This window comes from Mirounga leonina, unplaced genomic scaffold (genome assembly GCF_011800145.1).
Source record: "Mirounga leonina isolate KUSES-001 unplaced genomic scaffold, KU_Mleo_1.0 Mir_174, whole genome shotgun sequence".
Classification (NCBI taxonomy): domain Eukaryota; kingdom Metazoa; phylum Chordata; class Mammalia; order Carnivora; family Phocidae; genus Mirounga; species Mirounga leonina.
In genome coordinates, this window is record NW_023270451.1 from 49,914,409 (window position 1) to 49,938,703 (window position 24,295).

The 24,295-nt window shown below is 51.8% G+C and overlaps 1 protein-coding gene across 6 annotated transcripts in view; it reads left to right on the plus strand.

Moving 5' to 3' along the window:
* The window catches only part of EEPD1 (endonuclease/exonuclease/phosphatase family domain containing 1), a 217,049-nt gene extending 195,655 nt beyond the window's left edge, over positions 1–21,394 (plus strand). For 4 of the 6 annotated variants that reach the window (XM_035020906.1, XM_035020907.1, XM_035020905.1 and 1 more), the window contains 5 exons: positions 8,657–8,767; positions 12,219–12,353; positions 14,684–14,822; positions 19,089–19,283; positions 20,708–21,234. In XM_035020906.1, the coding sequence (XP_034876797.1) occupies positions 8,657–8,767; positions 12,219–12,353; positions 14,684–14,822; positions 19,089–19,283; positions 20,708–20,907 (780 nt within the window). In that variant the 3' untranslated portion in view covers positions 20,908–21,234. Of the gene's footprint in view, positions 1–8,656; positions 8,768–12,218; positions 12,354–14,683; positions 14,823–19,088; positions 19,284–20,707 lie in introns of all 6 variants that reach the window. The other 2 variants (XM_035020904.1, XM_035020909.1) reach the window with 2 other exon arrangements.
* Positions 21,395–24,295: the final 2,901 nt, after the last annotated feature.

The window sequence follows — 24,295 nt, forward strand, 5'->3', positions numbered from 1 at the left end:
GGATTTTTATTTAAACCCATGGATGAAATCACTTTGAGCAGGTGAGGGTAGAATTGGTCTTACAGCAACTTTGTTAGGTGGCTTTAGGATGTTTATAGTGAAACAAAATGAGCCTCCAAAAAGCAGAAATTTCTTTCAACCAATGAAACATCCAGCACCGTGGGATGGCATGCCACATCACATATATAATAGCATGTGAGAAGTCCTGTGGAGTGGATTTAGAAGGGTTTGTAAAAGCGTGGCACAGTGGTAAGCAGGAAGAACAGAACACAGAGCCGTGTGTGTCTGTAGGAATAGACAGACGTATTGACGAAATCCGTAGGAAACAACCTACGAGGAAATCCACAAAAGGTTAGCAGTGCTCACTGTGGCATGGTGGCGTTCTGTGGTTGTCTGCTTTACAAGTTCTCCTATAATGAGCTGGTGTTCATTTATATCCCGACATAAGCTTCCATTTAAAGAGGAGGGGAAAAAACCCCCGCCACAAAACCATCACAGTCTTCACTCCCATCTGAGATTAAGAGTCTTCACATCCAAAGACCTTTGGAGAAGAAAAGAACCTTTGGAAGTGGCCCTGAGGGGCGACAGTGAGGACTGATGAGGACAGTGGGGAGGGCAGTGTGAGCGTGGCTCCCTCCCCTCCCAACCTAGCTGCCACCTCCCGCAAATCTCCCCCTCTCTCTGCTTGCCCTTTTACCGTTCCCCCTGCAGAAGAATGTCTCAATTGCCCTCGAAAGGCCTTTCCCCCGCTTTGCTTATTTTTAACCATCTTGTTCAGGAAACACGTGGTAAGTAACTTTTGGGAACACAGAGGAGCAGCTCCCAGAACCCGCAGCGTTCTGTTGACAGGAGTGCATGTGGGTGTCCCTTCACTTGACTCTGTAAAAGCAGCTAATGATTAGCTGGTTGTGGAGGCTGAGGAGACGTCTCCTTGTTTGCTCTTTATCCTCCTCAGCATGATAAGACTGTTTAAACAGGGATGAACAGTCACCCAGAATTCCTTTCGGGTCCCCACGGAGAGCGCGTGTTCACGGAGCTGATCTGGAAGTGCCCCCCCCCCCCCCGCCCCAGGGATGTGGGGGCTGTAAGGCCATTGCCTCCCTCCACGGATGATGGAGGATGGGGTCTGAGCTTTAGAGCAGGGGCTGCCGTACGAAGCTCTGAGTGCTTGGGGATAAGCTACAGAACGGGCTCGTCGTGCCCGGGCCTGGTCTCTGCCAGGAGCAAGGCTGCGGTCTGATGCGCGGAGCTCTGCAGAACCGCCGTGTCCCCAGGATCCAGGCCACCTGGGGCAGCGATGACGAAAGCGCCCGCAGCCCTGCGGGGCTTGGTTGCGGAGACCCCCGCTCTGGAATGCCTGCGGTGCCGTGCGCGCATGCGCGTGCGCACGCTCCGTCCCGTGCGCCCGACGGCGGGGTCGTGTTTTCGAAGCTGCTTCTCCGCTGAGCGTTTCAGCCTTGGAGCTGGCGGTGCCTGGGTTCACCCCCTGCCCGGCCCGCTTACTGCCGGTGAGGGGCCTCGCCGTGTTGCTTTTCCGAGCGCTGGTTTCCTCCCGTGTCACAGGGGAGTAGTATTACCTGCCTCACGGGTTATCGTTAGGGTTACATGGGGTAATCTGTGAAAAGCACTTAATAAATGTCCGTTCCTTGCCCTCCCCACTCCTTCTCTCTGGCTCTGTTTTTCGTACAGGATTCAGAAGCTGACCTGCCTGTAGATTATTGGTCACCTGTGTTTCTTACTGTGGTTGGATTGAGCCAAACCTGACCTATTAGAATTACTGCCTATTAAAACTATGCTCTTACTCCGGGCAGTTTAGCGAGGGGTCTTTGGGGGGCCTAGGCCACGTGAAGGGAAGCTGATGCCGTTTTTGGGAGTGGAATCCACTCTCCCTGTTTGCGGGAAAGCCTTTGGGAAGTTCACCCAATGTCCTGCCAACGCAATCAGCTTCTCCGCGGAGGTCATGCAGCGATTATCCCAGAGAAAGAGGGAGAAAGGAGTTTTAGTGTTTGTGAGAATTTTGTAATCCCTCTCCCCTCTTTATGCTGCCTCACCCATCCCTCCTCCGCCTTTCCCTCTTCTCTCAGCCTCTCCTCCCGGAGTTCTAGAATCATACAGTTTTGGAGCTGGAAATACCCTGGGGTGGGGTCATCTCCTCCCATCCCTACACTTTATAGGTGGGGAACCAAGACCCGGGGTCCGGAAGCTCCTCCTCTTCTTCCGGCCCAGGAAGGTGGCCCTCTGAGGAAACTTGCAAAGCCAGGAGGAAACAAGCCCAGTTCTTTCTTTCAATAATGGAAAATGGTAGTTGCTCAGTGAGCCCTCCAGGAGCAGAGAGGATGACCTGTGCTCTCTCCCTCCGCAGACTCGTGGCCCTCTAGGACAGGACGTGATGGGCAGTGCTGTAGCTGTATTAGGGGAGGGCTCAGCGCCCTGGAGTCCCCCCCACATCGCTCTCTGTCCCACGTTGCACCTGGATACATACCTGTGTTTGCCCTGACTAAGACAGGGGCTTCATTCTTCTATGATGGTCCTGGCTCTGTGGGAACGTAGGGTATAAGCCAGTGAGCAAACTTTTTCTCTTCTGGACAGATTGAGACAGAAGGAGGGTTTAAAGACTTTTCACTTTTGCTTTATGTCCATCTTACACGCTGTGTGTGAGCCCCAGCTCTGCAGAGAGGTGTGCCAGGGGCCGCCCTCAGACCTCTGAGAACCGTGAAGGCACTTAGAACCTAGGACAACCAAGCAACGGAACTGAGGACACAGCTGCCCCATAGGCCTTCAAAATATCAACATCTTAAGGTCTAAATATCCCAGGAAAACTTTGTAATAGACTTGTTATACTTAGAAGGCCAAACATGGTTAATATTTAGCTGACAGGTATAATTTGCTTTTGCATTGGTGTTTTCTCTTAGAGTACACTGACATTTTTTAATGGCCTTCACCAATCTCTGGTTTCACTCTAAATGTGATCCTTCACCGATACCCTGTAGATGTACTGGCTTCTGTTATTGTCTGTAACATTTCCGCCCTTGAAGATCCTGACAAATGATAAGCCCTGCTTACTGTTAACATTACAAAAAATGTTGTGTCTGTCATTTGCTCCGGTTTCTATAGTATTCAAATGAAAGTTCAGTCTCTTGACCTCCCACGGTCTAAAACAGGGACATCTTTATTGGATGATGGCAATTTACCTTTTTAAAGGAGAGCTTACCTGTGTTGCTTTATCCATCATTTACCGTGTTTTTAATGGCCACCGCTGAGTGTGCAGGGAAACTGAGTGGTTCACATGTGGAAAACTCATTGTCAAGGAGAAGTCACCTCCACACTCTGAAAAGCAAGCAAAACAAGCAACTCAAAGCAAAGCAAGTTTATCTGGAAATTTGACCCAGAGGCTTCTGAGTGAAAACACCCTTCTCCCACCATCCAGGAAGCAGGATCAGGGTGGCTGTTTGGAGTTGGCTTTTGAAATGCCTGCCAGTACCCTTGATATTCTGTCTCCAGCTAACTGTGCGGTCACCACTACAACACATCTTTATGCCTAGCTCACCGAACCCCCAGATTCATTCTAACGTAACTGGACAGGGACGAGGAAGGGACCCCTGAACTTGGCGGAATGCCTTTCCTATTTATGTTTCTCACTCAGGATCAGATGCGCAAGGAATAGCCATTTCAGGCATGGGGAAGAATAGAAAGAAAGAAAAAAGAAGTCCAAAGGTCCACAAACAAAACACAGTTGGTCTCAAGTCTTGGAACCCTCCTGTCACTGCAGAGATAAGCAGAGTGAGCTGATCGAGGGCAGACCCAAGATGAGGCACATCTCAAACAGAGCCAAAGGACTCTTTTCCTTTAGGACTTGACATGGCTAAATGCCAGCACCTTGGGCACCTTGTAGATTGGAGTTAACATGTCTGACTTTGAGGTCCCCTCTTGCCGAGCCAAAGAGTAGGGTGGATGTGGTGTTGATGACCAAGTGTTCTGCCATCTCAACCAGCTTGTTGTGCGGCCAGTGCTAAAGAATGATATCACCCCTGTTTGGTCTGAGGCTAGAGAAACAAGTCCAGCCTGTGGTCGTTCTTGTGATATATCCCGGGAGAGAGAAGCCATCCTCGGGATCCTCAGGAGCCATCCCTTTGATTCATTCATTCAGCCAGTACCCGCTGCGTGTCTCCCATGCACCATGCTGCGGGCCGGCTCCCTTCATGTTATCTCCCAGGATTATCTGAGAAGAGCCACAGTCAGATGCTTTCACAGTGTGGGATGACAGCCGAGATGGTACGTTTGTTTTGAAGAGTCAAAACCGTCCTTCTAGACCACAGGTATGAAGAATATGAAGGCCGAGTTCAAAATCAGCGATTGTCGAGCCTTGTCTGAGCTTCTCAAACTTTAAAATTGCTTGGGAGATCTCGTGAGATTGGCCCTAACCTCAGAGATTCCGAGTCGGCAAAGGATGAGGTTCACAAATCTGTGGTTTTAAAAAACAAGAACCAGCGTGATTTTGATGGAGGCAGGGGATGGGCTGACCCCGGGATTTTAGAAACACATTTGTGAGGGGTAGTTTCGGGTTGTGCAGGTCAGTTACCTCGGAGACTTCTTCCCCATCATACACATCTTCCCATTTCCACCCTTTTCTGGCCTGCTGAGCCTCTTTTACTTAGGAGAGTATTATTGCTGCCTTCTGCTCTGTGGGCGAAGCAGAAGATTTGAGAACCAACTGTTGTACATAAAACGATTTTAGGCAGAGTTCAGATTGAGGGCTCTCAGAGGATGCTTTTGTTTCCTGGGACATTTTTAGGAGAAAGGATGTTAAGGCTTCAGTGAGGCGGCTGGCCTCCGCTGGGCACCTGCCGTGCTCTGGCTAGTTCACCTGTCCAGCCGGGAGGTAGAGTAGCAGGAGGTAGACCTCGGTTCAGACCGTCCCCTCATACTTACCCACTGTGGAATCTTGAATCTAAACTCACATAAACTAACGTTTCTATGCTGCCCTTCACTCAGGAGTTAACTGGTAGGCTGTCTGGCTCGTGGGGGCTGGTTGGGGGGGCTAATAGGGATGAGGTATACAAAACAGGAAGGCTCTGAGCAGGCTTCTCACACTTGCCAAACTTGTAAATCACTGTGGGATCTTGTGAAAATGCCTATTTCAGTGCAGGGGGTCTGAGGTGAGCCTGAGACTTTGCATTTCTAACAGACTCCCAGCTGAGGTCAACGCTGCCTGTCCATGGACCATGCTCTAAGTAGCAAGAATCTTTTTTTAATTTCTCTCTTTTTTTCCTCTGAGTACAAGAATCTCAGAGGTGCTCCTCGGGTTTACTATGAACTGGGAGTGCCGTCAGCTAAAGTTAACAAACTGGCAATTCTTTTTTTAGCCCTAGGAATGGAAGACAGTCCTACCCCTTACCTACTGCCGATCATGCAGATGGGCAGAGAATGCTTCTGGCCATGAACAATTTTTTCCTGGTCCCTTCAACTATTAATTGTGTCCAATAACATAAGAACTACTGAAAGAGAGGGCATAGAGGGGGATCATCTAACTCTGTGGGCTGAGAGAGGTTATCAAGAGCAAGGCTTCAGATGTACAAAGTATAGGTGGCCCTTAAGGTTCAGGAATTACGGTTCCTTAAATCTCTTTAAGAGTTTACCTGTAAAAGAAAGGCTTTTAGGTAGAAAACGAAAGGAGAAGGTCTTTCCTCCATCCAATAACACCAGCTTTAAACTGTGTGAGAGTCATCTGGAGAGGCTGTTACAATGCAGATTACCTGGCCTCAGCCCAGAGTTTCTAATTCAGTCGCTTGGGGTGGGGCCGAGAATTTGCGTGTTTAATGCATTCCTAGCTGATCCAGATGATCATACGTTGAGTAGCAGACTTGAGGCCCCCAAGGCCGTCATCTCGGAGAGTGGTAAGCATGGAGCACAGTGTCAACCACGTCTTCCCTTTCTAACGCTTCCCATCAAAGGGGCATTGCCAGGAGTGCGAAATGTTTAAGCTGGGCTGGTGTTCGCAGTGTGAACGGGAGCTCCACCTGTCTTCAGGTATCTGAAGGCCCTGTGAGGGTTAGGAAAGATGAGATTTGTGGTGCCTACATGTAGCTCTTCCCAGCACGGTGGGGTCCCCCAAGGACTGGGGCTAATAGAGCCCCTCCCCGCAGTGTGCTTCCTGGGAGATTCGGGGGAGCATCCAGGTGCAGGACTCCCTATGTGGAGAAGAGCGAAGCACCGGATGGGCATTAGGAGCTGCTCTCCTTTTTAATGATTCCCAGACTCAGCTCTAATGATCACTCAGCAAGCAAATGATTCCCCAGCAGGAAATTGGACCCTTTGTGGAGTACATTTCCTCGCTGGATCCCTAAAGTTATCGTCAATACATTCTGGCTGCATTTTCCAAAGTGCTTCATTTCCCATCCAAGTATGGCTTCCAGCCAGGACCATCTGGCCAAGGGAACCCATCTGGGGTGAAGGCCCCATTAGGAACAGCACTGTCCACAGCCACTCAGCCCCGATCAAAGCCCCGATGACAAAATCCCAAAGAGAACACTTCTCAGGCAAACTCAAAGTCAGGTTCAAATTGAGGCAATTATTTAGATAAGGAGCTGCAATAAATGGTTGTCATACACACGGATTTGAGGAGTGCCGGCCCCCGTGGAGTTCCCTGGTTCACCAGCAGATGCTCAGAGAGGGTCCCTAGGCGCCATGCTCTGTGCCAGGTGAGCTTTATAAAGGGGACTTGGGAACAGTCCCTGCTCTTATGTTGTCTGCGGTCAGGAAAAGGCAGACACTTAATTATGTACCTGTCAAAGCAGAACCCCCAGAACAGCACGTATCTAAAGTAGACCTCCTGTCATCCACCCTCCCTTGCCCAGGGAGGGATGCCTCCTCTTCCCTCTTATGGCATAAGCTGTGTGAGGGCACTCCCAGGAGCAGCTCTGTGCCACAGGGCTGTCCCTGCGGGGGGCTGATGGCTGACAGCTGCTTGCCCCCTTCCCCTTCCCTCCTCGTGCCTCAGGCATGGGCAGCAGATGCTTCTGAGGGTCTGCGCAGCCACAGAGGCTCCCCCACCTTGGTGGGCATCAGAATCACCTGGAGGGCTTGTTAAAAACAGATTGCTGGGGGGCGCCTGGGTGGCTCAGTTGGTTAAGCACCTGCCTTCGGCTCAGGTCATGGTCCCGGAGTCCTGGGATCGAGTCCCACATCGGGCTCCCGGCTCAGCGGGGAGTCTGCTTCTCCCTCTGACCCTCTCCCCTCTCATGCTGTTTCTCCATAAAATCTTTAAAAAAAAAAAAAAAAGATTGGTGGGCCTCACTCGTGGTTCTGATCCTGTAGGTCTAGGATGGGGCCAGAGGATTTCTAGCAAGTTCCCAGGTAAGGCTGACACTCGTGGGCCCCGAGTGTCACGGGGAACCACAGGGGTAGCGCGTGAGCATGGCCATCACGACTTACCCAGGGACAGATGGACGGGGATTGAATGACCGAGTGGCAGGAGAACGTCACAGCTCTGCCGGTGACCCAGGCGAGAGAAGATGGGGCTCTGAAACACGATGCAAAGGATGGAAATGCTAGGACCTGAGATGGGAATGGACCTGCTGGGTTTGCGGTTCATGGAGACCGTCAGGTGGAAATGTGAAGAGGGTTCTCAGAATACCGTTCAAACCTCAGGAGAGAAATCTGAGCTGTAGGCACAGATTCGGGGGCCTGTGGGACAGAGATGTGAGCTGAAGCTGAGGAGCTAAGTAAGACTAGTTAAGGGCAGCTCACTGAAGAGAGAGTGGTGAGGTGCCCAGAGGAAGCCAGAACACCTGGAGGGCCGGGCCGAGAGGGAGGGCAGTGGCATGGCTCCCAGGTGCAGGAAGCAAAGGGGCAGACAGACGGTGTCACCAGGAAGGGGCAGAACCAAATGTGGGAGCGTCTCAAAAACTCAACCCAAGCATGACCCATTCTGGGGACCATCCTCCAGAGTCTGGGTGGTGTTTGAGGGGTGAGTGGGAGGAACTGAGCCACGTATTTTGAAGCACTTGGTTTTTTTAACTCTTCATCGCCTTGGCCTGGTCCGTTTTCTTTTGCCTTGGTGACCCAGTGGCTTCATGGAACACGCATAAGCAAAACGAAGCAGGCCCTGCCCACACACGTGGGGCGCAGTAACCATGCATGGCCGTTCGGCTTCCTTCTCCGAAGAGCATCAAAGTGAACAGGGCGGTAGCTGAGGGTGAAGCCGGGGGTCCATGCTCCCACCTTTAAGCTAGGCTCCAGGGAGAAAAGATACCATGAATTCCTCTTCCTTCCTCCCCATTTGATACCCATCTGGACCACCCCCTCCCCCCGCTCCCCAGGACCTTGAAACCACTGGTTTTACAAGGATAAGAAGGATTCCGACAACCCATTTTGAGCTATTTGTACTAGAGTGCTACAAAAAGAATTGATTTCTATTAACTGAGAGCCCCCCCACCCCGGGGTGATAATTGTGTGTTTTATGGATAGTTTGCTTTTTAATTTGTGGGACTTTTGAGTTCTCTGGGTCTTCACAAACCCTAAGAACACAGAGGAAGTCCGACAAGTCTCTGAAAAAGGCCGATGAGTCCGGTTCAGGCACTTCTCGGCCCCTCCGGCTGCCACTGGCCGCAGGGGCTTTAGGCAGGAACACACACCGACTTGTGCTCTGTCTTTGCAGTTCTGTACGGAGCTAAACCAGCCTATCCTGCCCAACATCCGCAAGTGGAAGGGGCCCCGGGGATGCTGGAAGGCCGTTGTTGCTGAGATGCCCTCCACTCAGCTCCAGAAGGTACCCTCCATGTGCAAAACCTGGATTTTATCTGCATCTTATTGCAACCTCCTTTTTCCCTAATCACAGGCATTTACATATTTACTTTGCCAACATCCTTGATGCAATTCTGTGTTTCTGCACATTTCTTAGCTCCTTGCCATTCATTTCAAAATGCCCTGGTTCCTGTTTCACGTTTAGCTCGGGAATGGACCGCTGCCCAGACGGAAATGGGAGTTTAGGGTGTTGGGAGGAGAGGAGAAATCCTGTCTGGAGCCAAGGCTGCAAATGGGGTATTTCTGTCCTTTGTCTTCTTAATCCCGTCTCCACAGTTCCATCCTCTGCCAAGTTTGTGGAGAGCCCATTGTTCATTGACTGAAAACTTCAGATTTGCTTAATTCATACACGAAGCATTGGCTTTCAGTGGTAGAGATTGTGCGCATGGAAATGTTCTATGGACATTTTGAACAGATTTTCGTTTTGAATGTTCTTTCGTTGGTATATACCCTGTGGCTGTGGGCAAATTGCTGAAGGGGTACGTTTCACTCTTACAGATCTATTCACGACTGATTTTTATTCACTTGGAATGCTGGATATTAGTAGGGTTTTAGATTTTAAAATAGACTTCCAATAGTTCATCATGAGTCCAACTGTCATTACATGGTTTTTCTATAAATGCACATGCTGTATTTTTTTTCTCTAGTGTACCTAACACGTTTATAAACGGGAATAGTGTTTATGTGAGTGATAGTGAGATGTGAGGCTTTTAAATTATAAATATATACTGGATTAAAAGTATCCAGTCATTTGTGGACAATAAGCTCTCTTTTTAAAGCTACTACTTAAAAATGTGATGTAAATCTGATTTCTCTGGGTTTTATGTTCTGGAGTGTAAACGGTTACTATAGGTGACAGCCAATGTCCATTTCCCCACAGGCTGGAAATTTAGCCAGATTGGGACATACCTAGTCTTCACCTCTGTAGCCCATGGCTGTCCCTTCTCAGTCCATATAGAAATAATACCACCTCGCCTTCTTTAAAATAAAAAAAGCACTTTATACATACGTAGGTTCACTAGGCTCTCGTAGTCCATTTAACACTGTTTATCCACTGAGAAATCATCAGAAAGGTTACCACGTGCCAGACCCTGTGCCACATGCAGATACACATCTGTGAGAAAAACAGACCCAGGAACCCAGCCCTGCCTTGTTCTTAGTCCTTGCAAGCCCAGGGCAAGAATCTATCCCGAGCTGATGGAGCCCCTCCCTCGGGAGCTCACAGCCTGTTGGAGGCATGAGGCAGGAACCCCTACTCCAGGTTGGGGTGGCAAGGCCGTTGGAAGATAGTGTGCAGTTGCAGGGAGACCCAAGTTCAAGCCACTTCAACTTTTCAGCCTCAGTTCCTTCATCTCTAAAATGGGAGCACTCTCCCCTTCCTTCAGTCAATCACTGGGTTGTTGTAGGATTTACAAAGATCACGTGCACTGACCTGCCCCATTAACCGAACACAGACCGCATGAGGTGGCAGGCTGGCCAGGCTGTGCCGACTGGAAGTCCATATATTTCTCTCAGGCTGCAGTTGGCTCATCACACCCTTGTTGCCATGGAGGCTGGTGGGCCTCGTGTGAACAAATCTCCCGGCCTCTCAAAAGATGTAAATACCTAGATTTTAATGTGAAATTTCCTGACTTTTAAATATGGACACATAAGCTAAAGTGCTTTTAAATGCTGTTTAGCAAATTGTGTCTGTGAGTCACACACGTCCCATCTCTTCCCTGGACAACTGTGGGCAGGTGGCAGCCTCTGCTCAGGTCTCCAGTCCTCGCCCCACAGCCAGAGGGGCATCTGTAGATGAGAAAACCGAGCTCTGTATGACAAAACGACTTGCCCGTCCTCTAGCGGCCCCACGGTGGGGTCAGGCCCGAGCCCAGGTGGCGCTCTGGCACTAACACCCGGATCTCCGGCTGCCCCGCGTGGAGGTGGGACAGTTCTTCCAGAGCCAGGGGCCGCCTGGGTCCGGGGGATCGGGAGAGGCTCCCAGAAGCGCCCGGTGCTGCTGGGCACACCGGTGAGCAGGTGCGAAGGGCAGCCTGAACAGGCAGGTGCCTACCTAGGGGGCCCCTTGGGCAGTGGCTAGTGCGCACTGGGGAGCCACGGAAGGTTTTTAAGCAGAGCTGACCACCTGCACAGTACACCAGGAAGGTTACTCTGGCACCTCTGCTTGAGAAACAGTAAATGGGAAGATGACCCTCCAAAGTGGAAAGGGCAAATCCCACTTCCGTCACTTGATCCCCGAGGAAACACATTTAGAAAAATGGAGGGCTCTGTGATCCCACGGCAGAGTGACCCTGAGGCAGGTGGCCCTGAGATCCAGGTCTTCCAGGTCTTAAATTGGGGCTCTCTCCAGGGGCGGGCAGGCCTGTGATTATAAATCTCAAAGTGCACAGCATGCAGAACACGGTTCCTTCCCTCCTCCTCACCACGAGTTGGTCTAGTGGAGGTGCTGAGCCCAGCAAGGCGTGGGGCTGGGACCTGTGCGGATGCTGGGACTCAGCACAGGCCACTTAGGTTGCGCAGAGTCCCTTCCTCTCCTTTAGCAATATGTGTTGCTGGCCCCTCCAGCGATGCCTACAGCTCCTACTGCTGATCCCCGGCAGCGGAGCCTCCAGATGCTGGGATAGAGTGGGGAGAGGAAGCTTTTCCTCTTTCCAGAAGGGACAGCAGCGAGAAGCAGGCAGATTCAGAGTGGCCCATCTGCAGCCAGAGCTGGCAGAGGTTAGCACCAGACCTCAGGACACTTCTGCCACCACCCACTGGCCCTCACAGGCCCCTGTCCCCGGGCTGGAGGCCCTTCTGTGGGCCCTGTCCACCTGCAGAGTGCCCTTGGCTGGTTCTAAACAGTGGGGACTGTCAGCACTGACCTCCATCCATCCAGCAAATATATATGGAGGATTCACTAGGCACTAGATACTGGTGGTTGTAAGCTACAACTAACCAGTAAGCAAAGCCATCCCTTTGCAGTCTTCTGTTTGATTCTCAACATCGCTGTTTACCAGTTGTGGGATTCGAGGGAAGTTACTTAACCTCTCTGAGCAGCTGAGTCCCTGCCTGGTGGACATGGCTGTGAGTGTCTATCTCATGGGATGTGATGATTAAAAAGATAACTCTGTGCTTAGTCGGGGCTTCCCCTCACTTCACTCCCCAGAAGATAAGAGCCCAAGCACCCTAGCTGCGCCTAAAACCCTGAAATCGGCAACATGGGAAATTTGCGGCGGGAAGCAAGGAGGAACACACTGTGGCTTTTGGGGTATGCTTGTGTTTCAGAAACAGGCCCTGTGCATGTGATCTCAGGACCCAGTGCAGAGCCCCCCTTGTCTCTTCCTGGCTTCTCTTGCCTCTTCCCACCAGCTTGGGGCTGAGCCCTGCCACAAAACAGACTGGTCTCCAAACTGATGCCTCCTCCTCTCCTGCAGGGGGCCGGGTTCTCTGGATTCCTGTGGGATGCTGCGGCCGGGGTAGAGCTGAGAGACGCCACCTCGCAGGAAAATTCGCCTGGTAATGGGCACGGGAAGCCGATGGGGCCCAGCCTGTACCTTGCGCGGTTCAAGGTACTGTTGTGTTGCTGTGAAGGTCTACTTCTAAAATGGGGTCCGGGTTGGGGGGAGTCCCTTTCTGAACTGTGATCCAGAGCAGTCTCATCTACTCTCTCCCAGGGTCAGGTCAGCATGTACTCTCGGGGTTCCCTTGACTGATGAACCTGTCCAGGGCAGGAATGAGGAGGATTCTGGGGGACTCTAGCTCTGATGACTCTGGCGTCTGGGCAGGAAGGAGATCAGGTGGCTGGTTCCCAAACCTAACACACATCAGAATTACCTGGGGAGATTTTCTTAAAATCAGGGATTCCTGGGTTTCACCCCAAACACACGGAATTTCTGGGCTAGGGCCCAGGACTGCCCATTTTTCAAAGACCCCTTTAGGGCCTCTTCATCCCTCTGACATTTGGAAATCACTGGACTAGAGGACAGCAGAGCTTGTCTGGAGACCCCCTTCTCCTTACGAGGGCGAAGGGGCTGACCCTCAAGGGGCCATTGGGTTCAGAGGGGATTCAAGAGGAGCTTCTGGGCTGTGGGGTCAGGGCAACCCCACCCCTGACCTCTCCAGATGAGCCCTCCCCTGGCTGTCCCTGGGGAGTGTTCTGAACAGCGAACACTCAGAAGCTAGGCACAAGGAGGAAAAAGAAGCCAGCAGCCACCGGATCACCCAGGCGGCACTCAATTGACCTGATCCCCCTGGCACTTAACTGTGAAATCACAGGGCGGGCGGGGTGGGCCCTTGCCACAGAGCCTAGCAAGCCACCTGCTGGGTGTTTGAGGACCACCCTTCTGTGCGCTCCAGAGCAGTTCTGGAGCCTGAGAGTTACCTCAAGCCACAGCATGGTCTCTGGCGGCCCCTGGCTGGGGCAGCCCCTGTTTTGGGAGCTGTGTTGGCTCTGGTTGGAGTCTAGCCCAAGCTCGTGCCCCTAGGCTGCAAAGTTGCTGAGGTTCTGTGTGCGCGCCCACACCTAGGGGTGTCTGCAGGTTGTGCTTAGGAGACTGATGTGAAAAATCAGCCAGTTATCCTCTTTAGATCCTCCTAACACCACACTGGGTGGTGATGCTTGCTCTGACCTGACGAGCCCATAGCCAGACCAACCAGTGTCTCTCACAGGCTGGCTGTTTTTAGTGGCCAATGAGAAAATGCTACGTCTCATCAGTTGTTGGCCCAGATCCTTTAAAGGGCCTAGACAGGAGTTCAGCCTCCTATCCTTCACGTCCCATTCTAGGCTGGCAGTTGGTATGGTATGGAGATGGAGCTTGTCTCCAGCACCACCCCCCCGCCCCCCCCCCGCCCCCCGGCCGGGTTTCCCTGCCTGTGGCCTCACGGTGGTTCCTCTGTGGTCAGAGCCAGGGCTGCAGAGAGCTCTCCAGGCTGGGTGGTGGTGGGCAAACTGGGGTCACATGTGTAAGATGAAACTGGCAGCCTCCACTTCCTGGGGGCTCCCCCTGCACCCCCTTCCTCCTTGGCAGTGTTTAGTGTTTGTTACCATGACAAACAGAAGGGCAGGATTGCCAAACCCCGAGCAGCTGAGCAATGCTGCCGTGCTCACACCAGCTCTGACTGCATGTTCCCATGTTCCTGTACCTGCCCACACGGCACACACCCTGTGGGGGGGCACCTGCCCGCCGCGGCACGCACCCGGGGAGGGGGGCACCTGCCCCCCAAGGCGCTCACCCTGGGCGGTGGGGAGGGCACCTGCCCGCCGAGGCGCGCACCCTGGGCGGTGGGGGGGGCACCTGCCTGCCACGGCGCGCACCCTGGGGGCGCAGGACTGGGCATAGTCTGTGCTGCCGAGGTGCAGCCAGTTTCCCTGTTTGACACATTTGAAATCTGGTGAAAGTGAACATCAGAGCAGAGCGGTCTCTGGAGGGAAAAAGCAGAGGGGGTGGGTGGGGTGGGGAAGGAAGTGGGTCCCAGAAGGGCGTCCTGGCAGAGGGATCCCAGGCTGGCCCTAGAGGGGGAGAACCCAGTCTTGGTTAATGACCAGCTGCTAGAGCTGCCACCGCCACCTCCTCCCTTGTCGTTGCTTAAAAGGAAAAAAACCAAAACCAGAACGTGACATTTCCAGATGTGCCTGGTTTTCCAGACTCTAAGTTGGAGTAGGGGATGTGATGTAGGGGGGGTGGACTGATAGGACAGGATAAGTTTCAGTCCTCCAGGTGCCTCAGAAAAAAATCTAACCCTGAACCACCTTGCATTAGCTCTTGGCGTGTGGGCCAGCCTGGTTTGTGTTCACTGTTGTCAACGTCGTGCAAGAAGCTACTTGTAAGTCGGAAGTAACGAATACAGGAAATATGAACATCTAAGCCTGTCCCTGTTGCTTTGTTTCCTCTTGCCTCAGGTGGGAAGTAATGACTTGACCCTTGTGAACCTTCACCTGGCGGCCCTGACCCCCCCAGGGGGTGAGAATCCAAGCAGGAATCACAGTGACAGCCACCGCTTGGCTGGCTTTGTACAGACCTTGCAGGAAACCCTGAAAGGTAGGAAATGCTCTTTCTCCGTGGCTGGGCTGATAGCTCCCAGATTCTGGAGGGCAGGCATGGGGTTGCTCTGTCTAAGCATCTCTCCGATCCCTTAGGCTGACCCAGCTGTCAGCAGCGGTGCATACTGAGGGTGCAGAGGACCGCCACCCCTGTGTGTGGTGACATCTTTGTCTCAGCGGGCCTACCATGCACGTCCCGTGATACTGGCTTTGGGGGTCTTCTAGCCTCTCTTTGATGGAAAGGATTTGGCGGGGGTGGGGGGCGGGGGGAATGATGACACCTTTCTCCGTGGCCAGTCCTCCTGGTTCAGCTGCCGCTGTGGTCGTACCACCTGCAGATTTGCACGTGCTCATCTTGTGAGAGCAAGATCGTGGGTGACGGGGGACTGGGAAAGTCCTGATGAGCACAAGTAGGCTTTTTCTCCCTGGTGGGATGCAGGTCGCCCTGAAGGAGCCCCGGCACCCTCAGGAAGTCGGGATGTTCGTCTTGGCTCCTTCAGTAGCTGTAGGACCTCAGGTGAGCCCCACACGGCTTGAAGCTCATCCGGTTGGGGGGTGGCTGATGGTCACCTCCCAGGGCTGCCCGGTGGGCTTGGTGACTGTCTGTGGACAAACCAGGCACGTAGTAGGGGCTCGGCAGACAGGAACTGACTCAGAAAATACCAGAACACTGAGAAGAGCAGAACTTCAGGAGGGAGTCCGGTCTCTGGGTCCAGGCTCTGCCCCAGCGTTACAGAAAGTTCTCGTGTGCGGGGTTTACCGGAAGGAAAAGTTGCCACTGCTCTGACACCTGGGCTCTTGTCAGCTTGGCTTGGTTATTCAGAGCCCTGCCCTTCTCTAGGTGAGGGTTTCCAGCTGGAGGCCTGCAATTCTCTTCCATGCTCACCAAAATTCTCTCGTTTTCTGTCTTTTGCATGTTAGATGAGCCCCTCCCATGGGTGATTCATGAGCATCCAGCTATAAAAAAATAATTTGGTCACATTATAAATTTACATCTTAAAAAGGTGTTTTGGTTGCAGCAAAGTATACATGACGTGACATTTACCATCTTGACCATTTTTAAGGGTATGGTTCAGTGGCGTTAAATACATTTACATGGTCTTACCACCATGCCATCCGTCTGCAGAGCGTTTTTCATCTTTCCAAACTGAAACTCTGTGCCCATTCAGCATGAACTCCCCGCTGTCCCCTTCCCCAGCACCCCTGCGACCACCCTTCTCCTTCCTGGCTCTATGAATTCGACTACTCCAGGGACCTCCGCTAGGTGGAATCGTGCGGTATTTGTCCTTTTGCTGCTGGCTTACTTCGCTTACATTAGGTCTTTATGGTTCATCCACAGTGTAGTCTGTGTCAGAGTTTCCTTCCTTTTTCAGGCCAAATACTATTTATTCCACTGTCTGTCTCCATCGCATTTTGTTTATCCACTCATGGTCTTCTGGCTGTTGTGAGTAATGCTGCTCTGGACATTGATAGACAACTTACATTTTGAACCAGGATGTGCTGTGACCAGCGTTCTACTTCACTTAGGAGTTTTGGGGCTTAAACAAAAAAAGAAAGGTGTTTAAGCTGAGATACTCCATCCAAGAAGCATCTTTGTGGGAAATTGTTCACCCACAGTTAGTTTCTAACCTATTAAAAAGGATGACCTGATAGCCTTTAACATCTCTGGACGTTTCTATCGTTCTCTGCCTCAAGCTCTTCCTTGCCCGTACACGGAAGCAGAAAGGGAAAATGCTGGTTCATAACTTCTCTGGTAACTTCTCACTGTTTTTTTTCTGACACCCAGAGAGTGAGCAGGTTATTGAACCAAGTTGCCAAGGGGACTATTGACCCCCAGCCTGGCTCACATTGACTTGTCCTGGTATGGACGGTGACTCATGTTCCCTGCGTCCTTGTGCTTATAACAAATATCCAGTTAATAGGTGACACGCAGGCCCAAGGATTCAGGAAGCATTCCAGCCTGCCCAAGGTGCAGAGGCAAATCGATTATTAGCAGAGGTGGTGGAGCTAAAACAAAGACTAAGCTTTTTATTCCACAGCCTCTCTATCAGAGCAAACAGAAGTGATTTGATTAGCAAACTCTGGGACTTTCTGCCTTTGTCTGGAATGTGCGTCTGGGTTGACATGAGTGTATGGCCAGTCCTCTGATGGAGTGGCCTTCTTTCAGACCCTCTCCCCGCCCACCCCCCCCTCCAGGACTCACTCTGTGAACTCCACTAGAGTGAAACACCATGCGTAGTAATGCCTGGCATCTGGGTTGGACCATCCCTCAGTGGGGACCAGCTTCTGCTGTTGTTGCTGGCATTCTGCAAATCTGGGGACTATCTGAGGAAATCCGCCCCAAGCATTCTCCCCTTATTCCTGGGAACTAAGGAGCCCACCCCAGGCAGATGGCTTTCCAGGAGAGTTCAGTTCTCTGCGCACCTGTGGATTCTCCGAGGCAAGGACCGTGTTGATGTCCTCAGCGACACCAATTTAACAGAAAGCAGATGAGTGGTAGGAGACCTGGATGTGCCCATTCAGAAAGAGAGCTGTTATTTTCATTCTTGAAGTTACACAGAGAGCTGGGTTCGTTGACCTTTGACACCAGCATCTCTCCTAGTTTCAGAATTGGCTTTTTTGGCCAATTCTGGGAACCGTGGTTCTCAATCCTGCCTGGCTACTTTTTCAGGTCTGCCTCCCAATGAAAACTTCTCTCATTATGTGGGAACCTTCTGCTTCTTTTCTAATAACGTTCAGTTTTTCTTGTTATTTAATAAATACAGCATCATTCTCTTCTTTCCTTTCAAAAAGTACATCTTAACTCTGGCGTTTTCCTTGTGCCTCATTCATCCATTCATTGCATACGTGTTTATCGAGTGTCTGCCATGCAGCAGGCCCTGTTCCAGGCATGTGGGATTTTGTGAAGAACAGCCCCCCATGTCCTCGTGGCTCTTCTGCTCTAGCTCTTTGTGAAGAGCACTGGACTTGAGGGCTGGCCTGGTGATTTGGAGCAAGCCATTCAGCCTCTCAGAGACTTAGCTCCTTACCTGTGGAGAGGGCCCAATACCAGGTGAGGGCTCGTGGATGGGCATTAGCACTGGTCAGGTAGGAGTTGTTCTCAAGTCTTCTTTTCCTGTTGAGGTCGGCACTGATTTCGCAAGACAGCGTGAGCTTGCCCTGCTGTGGCCACCAAGGTTGTTGAGATAGAGCGTAGAGGTACCATTACATCTCTGTAGGCCACACAGTGGGGCCACAGGAGTCTTCCATCCCGTCCCCTTTTGTCCCTCCCGGCCTCTAGCGGTGGGGGTGACCTCTGCAGGGCACGAGTGCCCTCTGCTGGTGGCTTATGTCATTTCACGTCAGATTTCTTTGCCTCTAACTATTATTGCTGAAACCTATTCGTATCCAGGAAAATGATTTGCTGAGTGTCTCAGATATGTTTGGCTCTCATTCATGAACTGCTTTCCTCAAAGCCTCCCTTGCAAGTTAGGACGGGAACACTGCTCCCCACAATAATGTGGCTCCCCTGAGGGAACCTGGAGACCGGAGGTGATGGTTAAGCAGAGACGATGGGAATCCCAGAGCCTAGCTGGGGTCCACTGTCCTCTCAGAATGTCTGCTCCGTCTGGGAAATACTTTATGATGACTCCACTTACTCTAGTGTACATCAAACAATGGTAGAAATGTTGGAAATACTTTAAAGAGAAAACCTTTTCACTCTGGCCCTGTATTAGTCAGTTAGGGCCGCCATAACAAAATACAACAGTCTGGGTGGCTTAGACAATAGAAATTTATTTTCTCACAGTCCTGGGGGCTGGAAGTCTGAGAACAAGGTGTGGGCAGGGGTGGTTTCTCCCGAGGCCTCTCTCCTTGACATGTAGATGGCCACCGTCTTGTATCTATGCACAGTTTTCCCCACTGTGCCCAATGAATGTTTGTCAAGCTCTTATTAAATAGCCAGGTGAGACCCTCAGGCTTTTCCTTCCATGAGATTCAGAGCACATGGCTGGAATAGGAGTGATCTCTGCATCACATAGCTCCCCTTTTCCAAATATGTTACTAACCTACTCTTAGAGTCTTGTGGTATGTTGGGGGTTTTTTTGTTGTTGTTTTTTTGTTGCACAAGGTATTTAGAAAAATTGGAAGAATGAGAACCAGATGCATTCCTGACCCTGGGGAGTCCAATCAGAGACTCGAGATCCCAATTTGTGGGCTGTGATCAATATTGGGTTTACCTCCCTCCACCTTTTAAATGCCTGATTCTTCTTTCTTCCTCCTGCAGGAGAAAAAGACATGATTTTTTTAGGGGATTTTGGCCAGGGTCCTGACAGCAGTGACTATGATATCTTGAGGAAAGAAAAATTCTACCACCTGGTCCCTGCGCACACCTTCACCAACATCAGCACCAAGAATCCCCAAGGCTCAAAGTCTCTGGACAACATCTGGATCAGTAAAAGCTTAAAGAAGGTTTTCACAGGTAAAGCAGAGGTCACTCAGTCTTTCTCCTGTTCAGAAATGGAATAAGAGAGACTTGTCCAAACTGATAGTGCCAGATCCTTTGGTTTGATAACTCTGGTCGGGAGTTCTCTTAGCTCCTCTGTGGGCATTTACAGGATCATATATAGTTTAGGCACCTCTGTAACTATCATTCAAACAGAGCCACTCTTAAGAGGGAAGGGGGGCTGTGAAAAATTATTAAAAAGCATTCACTGATCTTCAGCAGGGGCAAACCTGGTTCTAGGCCAGTAGAGTACCGATTCTGAGATGAACCGATAGCTTACTCTAATTTTAAGGACACTTAGTCATTTAGCAAGCATTCCTCAAGCCTCGTCACGTCCAGGCGCTGTGTTGTGGCTTGTGGTTTCCTGACCCACTGTCGGTGCCCCGAGAAGCAGCTGTTGAGGATGAGCAGACACCTCTCAGAGCATCCTGAGCATCCTCCCAGGATGCTCTGCGTGCTTTACCTGGAACGCATGAGGACCAGGGTGCAGTGGGTAATCTCAGTGCTACGATGCAGTCCCTGCCACCCCCAAACCAGTAAGCTGCCGAGCAGACTTTGGGTCAGGAAACAATTAGAAATAGGACAGTGACAGGTAATGTCTTTCAATGAGCAACAGGAACCGTGGTTCTCAATCCTGCCTGGCTGCTTTGCTAAGGCCCAACATGTTATCCATATTATACTTCAGTGAGACTTTGACAACGTGTGAAAGTATCAGTTCTGGAGTTGACCTGGGAGCGCCACATGGGCAGCCAGGCCTGAGATCCTCAGCAGAATTTCCAGTCCAGACTATGTCACCAGCTTCTTGCACCTCTCTCTCTGGGTGCTGCTTTCCTGTTGGACTGTGTCAGGTACGGGTCTGAAGGAGGAAGGAAGTGGGTCCCAGGGGGAGGGACGATCATCCAAGTAGGTGAGACGCAGTTTGTTGAAAGGCACAGCTGGCCAGAGGGCGGCCCCAGCTGGCCCGGGGTGCCAGGAGGGGCATGCTCGCATCAGAAGAGAACACTTCCTTCCAAAAGGAAGTTAGAAGTCATTTCATTGGTTCCCTTGCTGTGAAGTTCTAGAAACTCAGGTTCAGGGAGGAGCAAAAGAACTGAATAGGCAATTTGTACGTCTTCTTTGGAAAAAATGTCAACGTGTACGTGAAAAGACACTCAGCATCACTCATCATTGGGAAATGCAAATCAAATCCACAATGAGCTATCACATCTTTGAGAGACATTTGATCCTGCGTCAGATATGTATCCTTGCTGCTGGCGTTTGCCCCGGCAGGCTGGGTATCTGAGGGGTATGGTCAGGGCATCCTGGCTACAGCAGAGCTGCGGCAGAGGCCTCCACCCGCCAGCCGTGGCCCGCCCCGGCCCCAGGCCTAATAGCTGGGTCTCTCTTCCCTCTCCCTCCAGGTCACTGGGCCGTAGTGAGAGAAGGCCTCACGAACCCTTGGATTCCAGATAACTGGTCCTGGGGCGGAGTGGCTTCTGAGCACTGCCCCGTGCTGGCCGAGTTGTACGCCGAAAAGGATTGGAACAAGAAGGAAGGCCCTCGGAACGGCAACGGGCTCCCCTTGGAGCGAAGTGAAGCCCACATTAAGCACGAGCGATGATGGTGCCCAGTCTGTCTCTCCCCGTCTGAGCCTGGAGGGCCCCAGGCGAGGGAGTTCACCCTTCTAGGTGAAGACACAGAGCCAGAACTGCGGTTTTGGTTTTCAGCCAGACAACACTAGCTCCTGGGCCTCAACCTGCCTGCCTTCCTTGTGGAGGTTCTTGGACCCTCAGAAGCACAATGGGGAACCGAGATGTCTTGTAATCCGGGGATGCCGTCCACCTCCGCAGACGCGGGCCAGTTGCTGCCCCTGGGTGGCAGCATGCACAGAACCATAATGGGGCTGACGGGGCAAGAGAGGGTGGTCTTAGGCCGCCAGGCCGAGTCTGAGCCATGCCAGAAGCGCTCGTTTCTGACCACCGGTCCATGATGCTCTGGCAGCAGATTGCATAAAGCTTTTAACTGTAATTGAGCTGAGCACTCTTCTCAAATATTTTGAGTGGTGACTTTTAGTTTTGTTTTGAAAAAATAAACAGACATGAACCTGCCTGGTTGCAGTGAGCGTCCCGGGGGTGGGTTCCTGAGCTGCGGGTGTTCTGTGCCCACTTCCAGTGCCTCTGTGAGGCTGTGGTCCAGGAAGCCTGCTCCTTTACACCCCCCACTTCGCAGAGATGCCTCTCACACCCCTGTCAATCCCCTGAGGTCACCAGAAAATCTTTCTATGACCTTCTCCCTCCCAGCCTGTTCTTCATTTTCTGACCCCTTTGCTAGACTGTCTTGTACCTCGAGCACCATTTGTGCCCCCGGGCATTCAGCATAGGTTCCCTGGTGCTGGGCTAGAATTCTCTCAGAATGATCCTTCTTCCTCCCTCCCTCCCCACCCACTTTAATTTTCAATCCGATTCCTAGCCCGGAGCCGCCCTATGGTGATTCTGAGCACTATCTGTTGATTCTGCATCTACAGGAAGCTAAGCCTGGGAGTATTGAAAGAGGGTTCATTTTTGTGGGGGCTGGGGGTGGGCAGGGGGACATGCCCATGCTAACGGCCACTAGGTACCCCCTCCCTTAGCTGGCATGGTTCTCCCTTAGGTCTCCTGTGAGACCAGATTATAACACCCATTTTACAGCCAAAGAAACCAAGGCTTAGAGTGCTTAACCTCCTGCAGGTCACATGACCGGTAAGTAAATAGATGGGACCCAAACCCAGCCCAAAAGCCCATGCCCACGTGTCCATTCTGTACTTGCCAACACCAATGCCGTGAAGGTAGCGACACTGAGAGTGAATGTGTGAATCATGAGCCTAGATTATGAGTTATTCCAGGTCACCATGGAAGCTGAGGGTTTATTCCTCCCTCCATGCTGAAAACCTGGTGTGGACCAGGACCCAGAAACTGTTGTCACCGCCCAGTGTGAACCCAGTGGCTTGGGGCTGGGGCCAGATGCAGTGAAAGAGGCCTCTTTTCCACCAAAGACCATCTCTTGGACCACCCAGCTCCAAGGAGCATCACTGATCGTGGGCCCAGGAGGGAAGTCCTCCGGGCGCCCCGAGGGTGCCTGGGCATCAGCCGTGCCCCTCCGAGGGACCATCTCCAGTGGGAGGGTGAGTAGCGCCTCTCCCCTGGGCTCAGACTGTGCCATTGCAGGCACGAATGAGCCTGGACCAAAAGCACGCGCGTTAGAAGGAGAAGGCGTGGCAGGGAGGAAAGGGTGCTTCCCAACAGAGCGGACCTTTCTCGGTGCCTCAATCTAAAGCGCAAACTTCACCAGCATTCACCAGCCAGCTGCGCCAGATTGGCTTTTGCCCCCAAACTAAGGAAAGAGCAGGCTGAAGTGAGGGGAAGGGAAAAGAAATCCAATTAAATGACCTTAATGAAGGTCATGGTGTTTGGGGAGGGGTGGGGGAGCGGAACGCAGCCCCCACATCTCAAACACAGAGCGGGTCCTGGTTTTGGCTCCTAATATTTAAGGCATTGCTTGGGAGGCCTGTCTGCAGGGGGGAGGCTGTCTGTCTGCAGGGGGAAGACTGTCTGCAGGGGGCAGCTGTTGTTCTAGCCCCAGTCTTCTTGGTTTTTGCTTTTGGGGGGATGGTTTTGGCTTGGGTTTTGTTTTGTTTTGCTTTTTTCTGGTTTTTGCCATCTTTAATTAATAGATTTTATTTTTAAGAGTGGTTTTAGGTTTGTAGCAAACCAGAGCAGAAAGCCCAGCGGTCCCATACTCCGCTGTAGAGTTTCCCCTGTTGTTAACAGCAGTGTGGTGTATTTGCTACCACTGATGAACCAGTATTGGTACATTATTATTAGCTGAAGTCCACGGTTTACTTTAGGGTTCACTCTTTGTACATTCCATGGGTTTCAACAAATGTATAAAGACCTATATCCACTTTTCTCTGATCTAAAAATCCTCTGTGCTCTGCCTGTTCATCCCTCCTCCTCCCCCTGGCAACCACTGGTCTTTCTACTCTCTCCCTAGTTTTGCCTTTTCTAGAAGGCCATATAATTGCAGTCAGTCAGTCTGTAGCCTTTTCAGCTTGGCTTCTCTTAGCAACCTGCGTTTAAAGTTCCTCTGTGTCTCTTCATGGCCTGACAGCTCCTTTCTTGTTATTGCCAAACCATCGTCCATTGGATGGACCTTATCTGCTCCCCCCCACTTGGATTGTTTCTAATCCCTCCCCTTCTCCAGACTTTCCTCCACCCCATCCCCAGCTCCGTCCGCAGATGGCACATTTCCATCCCATTCTTCCCTTCCTTCCCGCCCCCATTCTTTTCTTCCTTCTCCTACCTTTCAGGATTGTTCAAGAAGGGCCCCACTGCAAAGCCACTTTGTTGGAAAAGCCCAGAGGAGCCCCCTGATGTGGAACAGGGTTTCTGGTGTGGGGGTTTGGGCAGGAGACGGGAAGGAATTACGTGCTAGGGACCCGGAAAGGCCCAGGCGCCAAGTGGAAGCTCTGGCGTCCTCCTTGGGTCCCTCTATCCCAGGAGCACCATAGATGACCAGACCCCCCCCACCCCCACCCCAGTGGAACCTTCCTCCCTTGACCATTTTCCCACGAGAGGTCTCTCTCTGCGTAGGAGCCAGTGAGCAGGGCCCCTGGGCCATCTCTCCATTCTGCTGCACCATCCGCACCCTTTACTGTCCCCGGACTTAGCAGGGCATGCTCGGAGGGCAGCCAGAAGCCCTCCCGTGCCACAAATAATTGGGCCCAAGCTAGGACTCCCTCGCTACTGCTCGGAAGATGTCAAGGGAAGCAAAATGGGCATGGCCTTTAAGAGCGGGCTACATTCGTCTTTGTGTTTCTTTGGATCTAAGGGTTGGAGTTCTCCCCCGATGCTCCCACGCAGATACCGTCCCACTGGAGTGAGAGAGCACCCCGCCTGGCAGAGGTCGCCCCGTCTGGAATGGGAGGTGAGTGCACCAGGTGAGACTGCCACAGGGTCTGCTTTCAAAGGAAA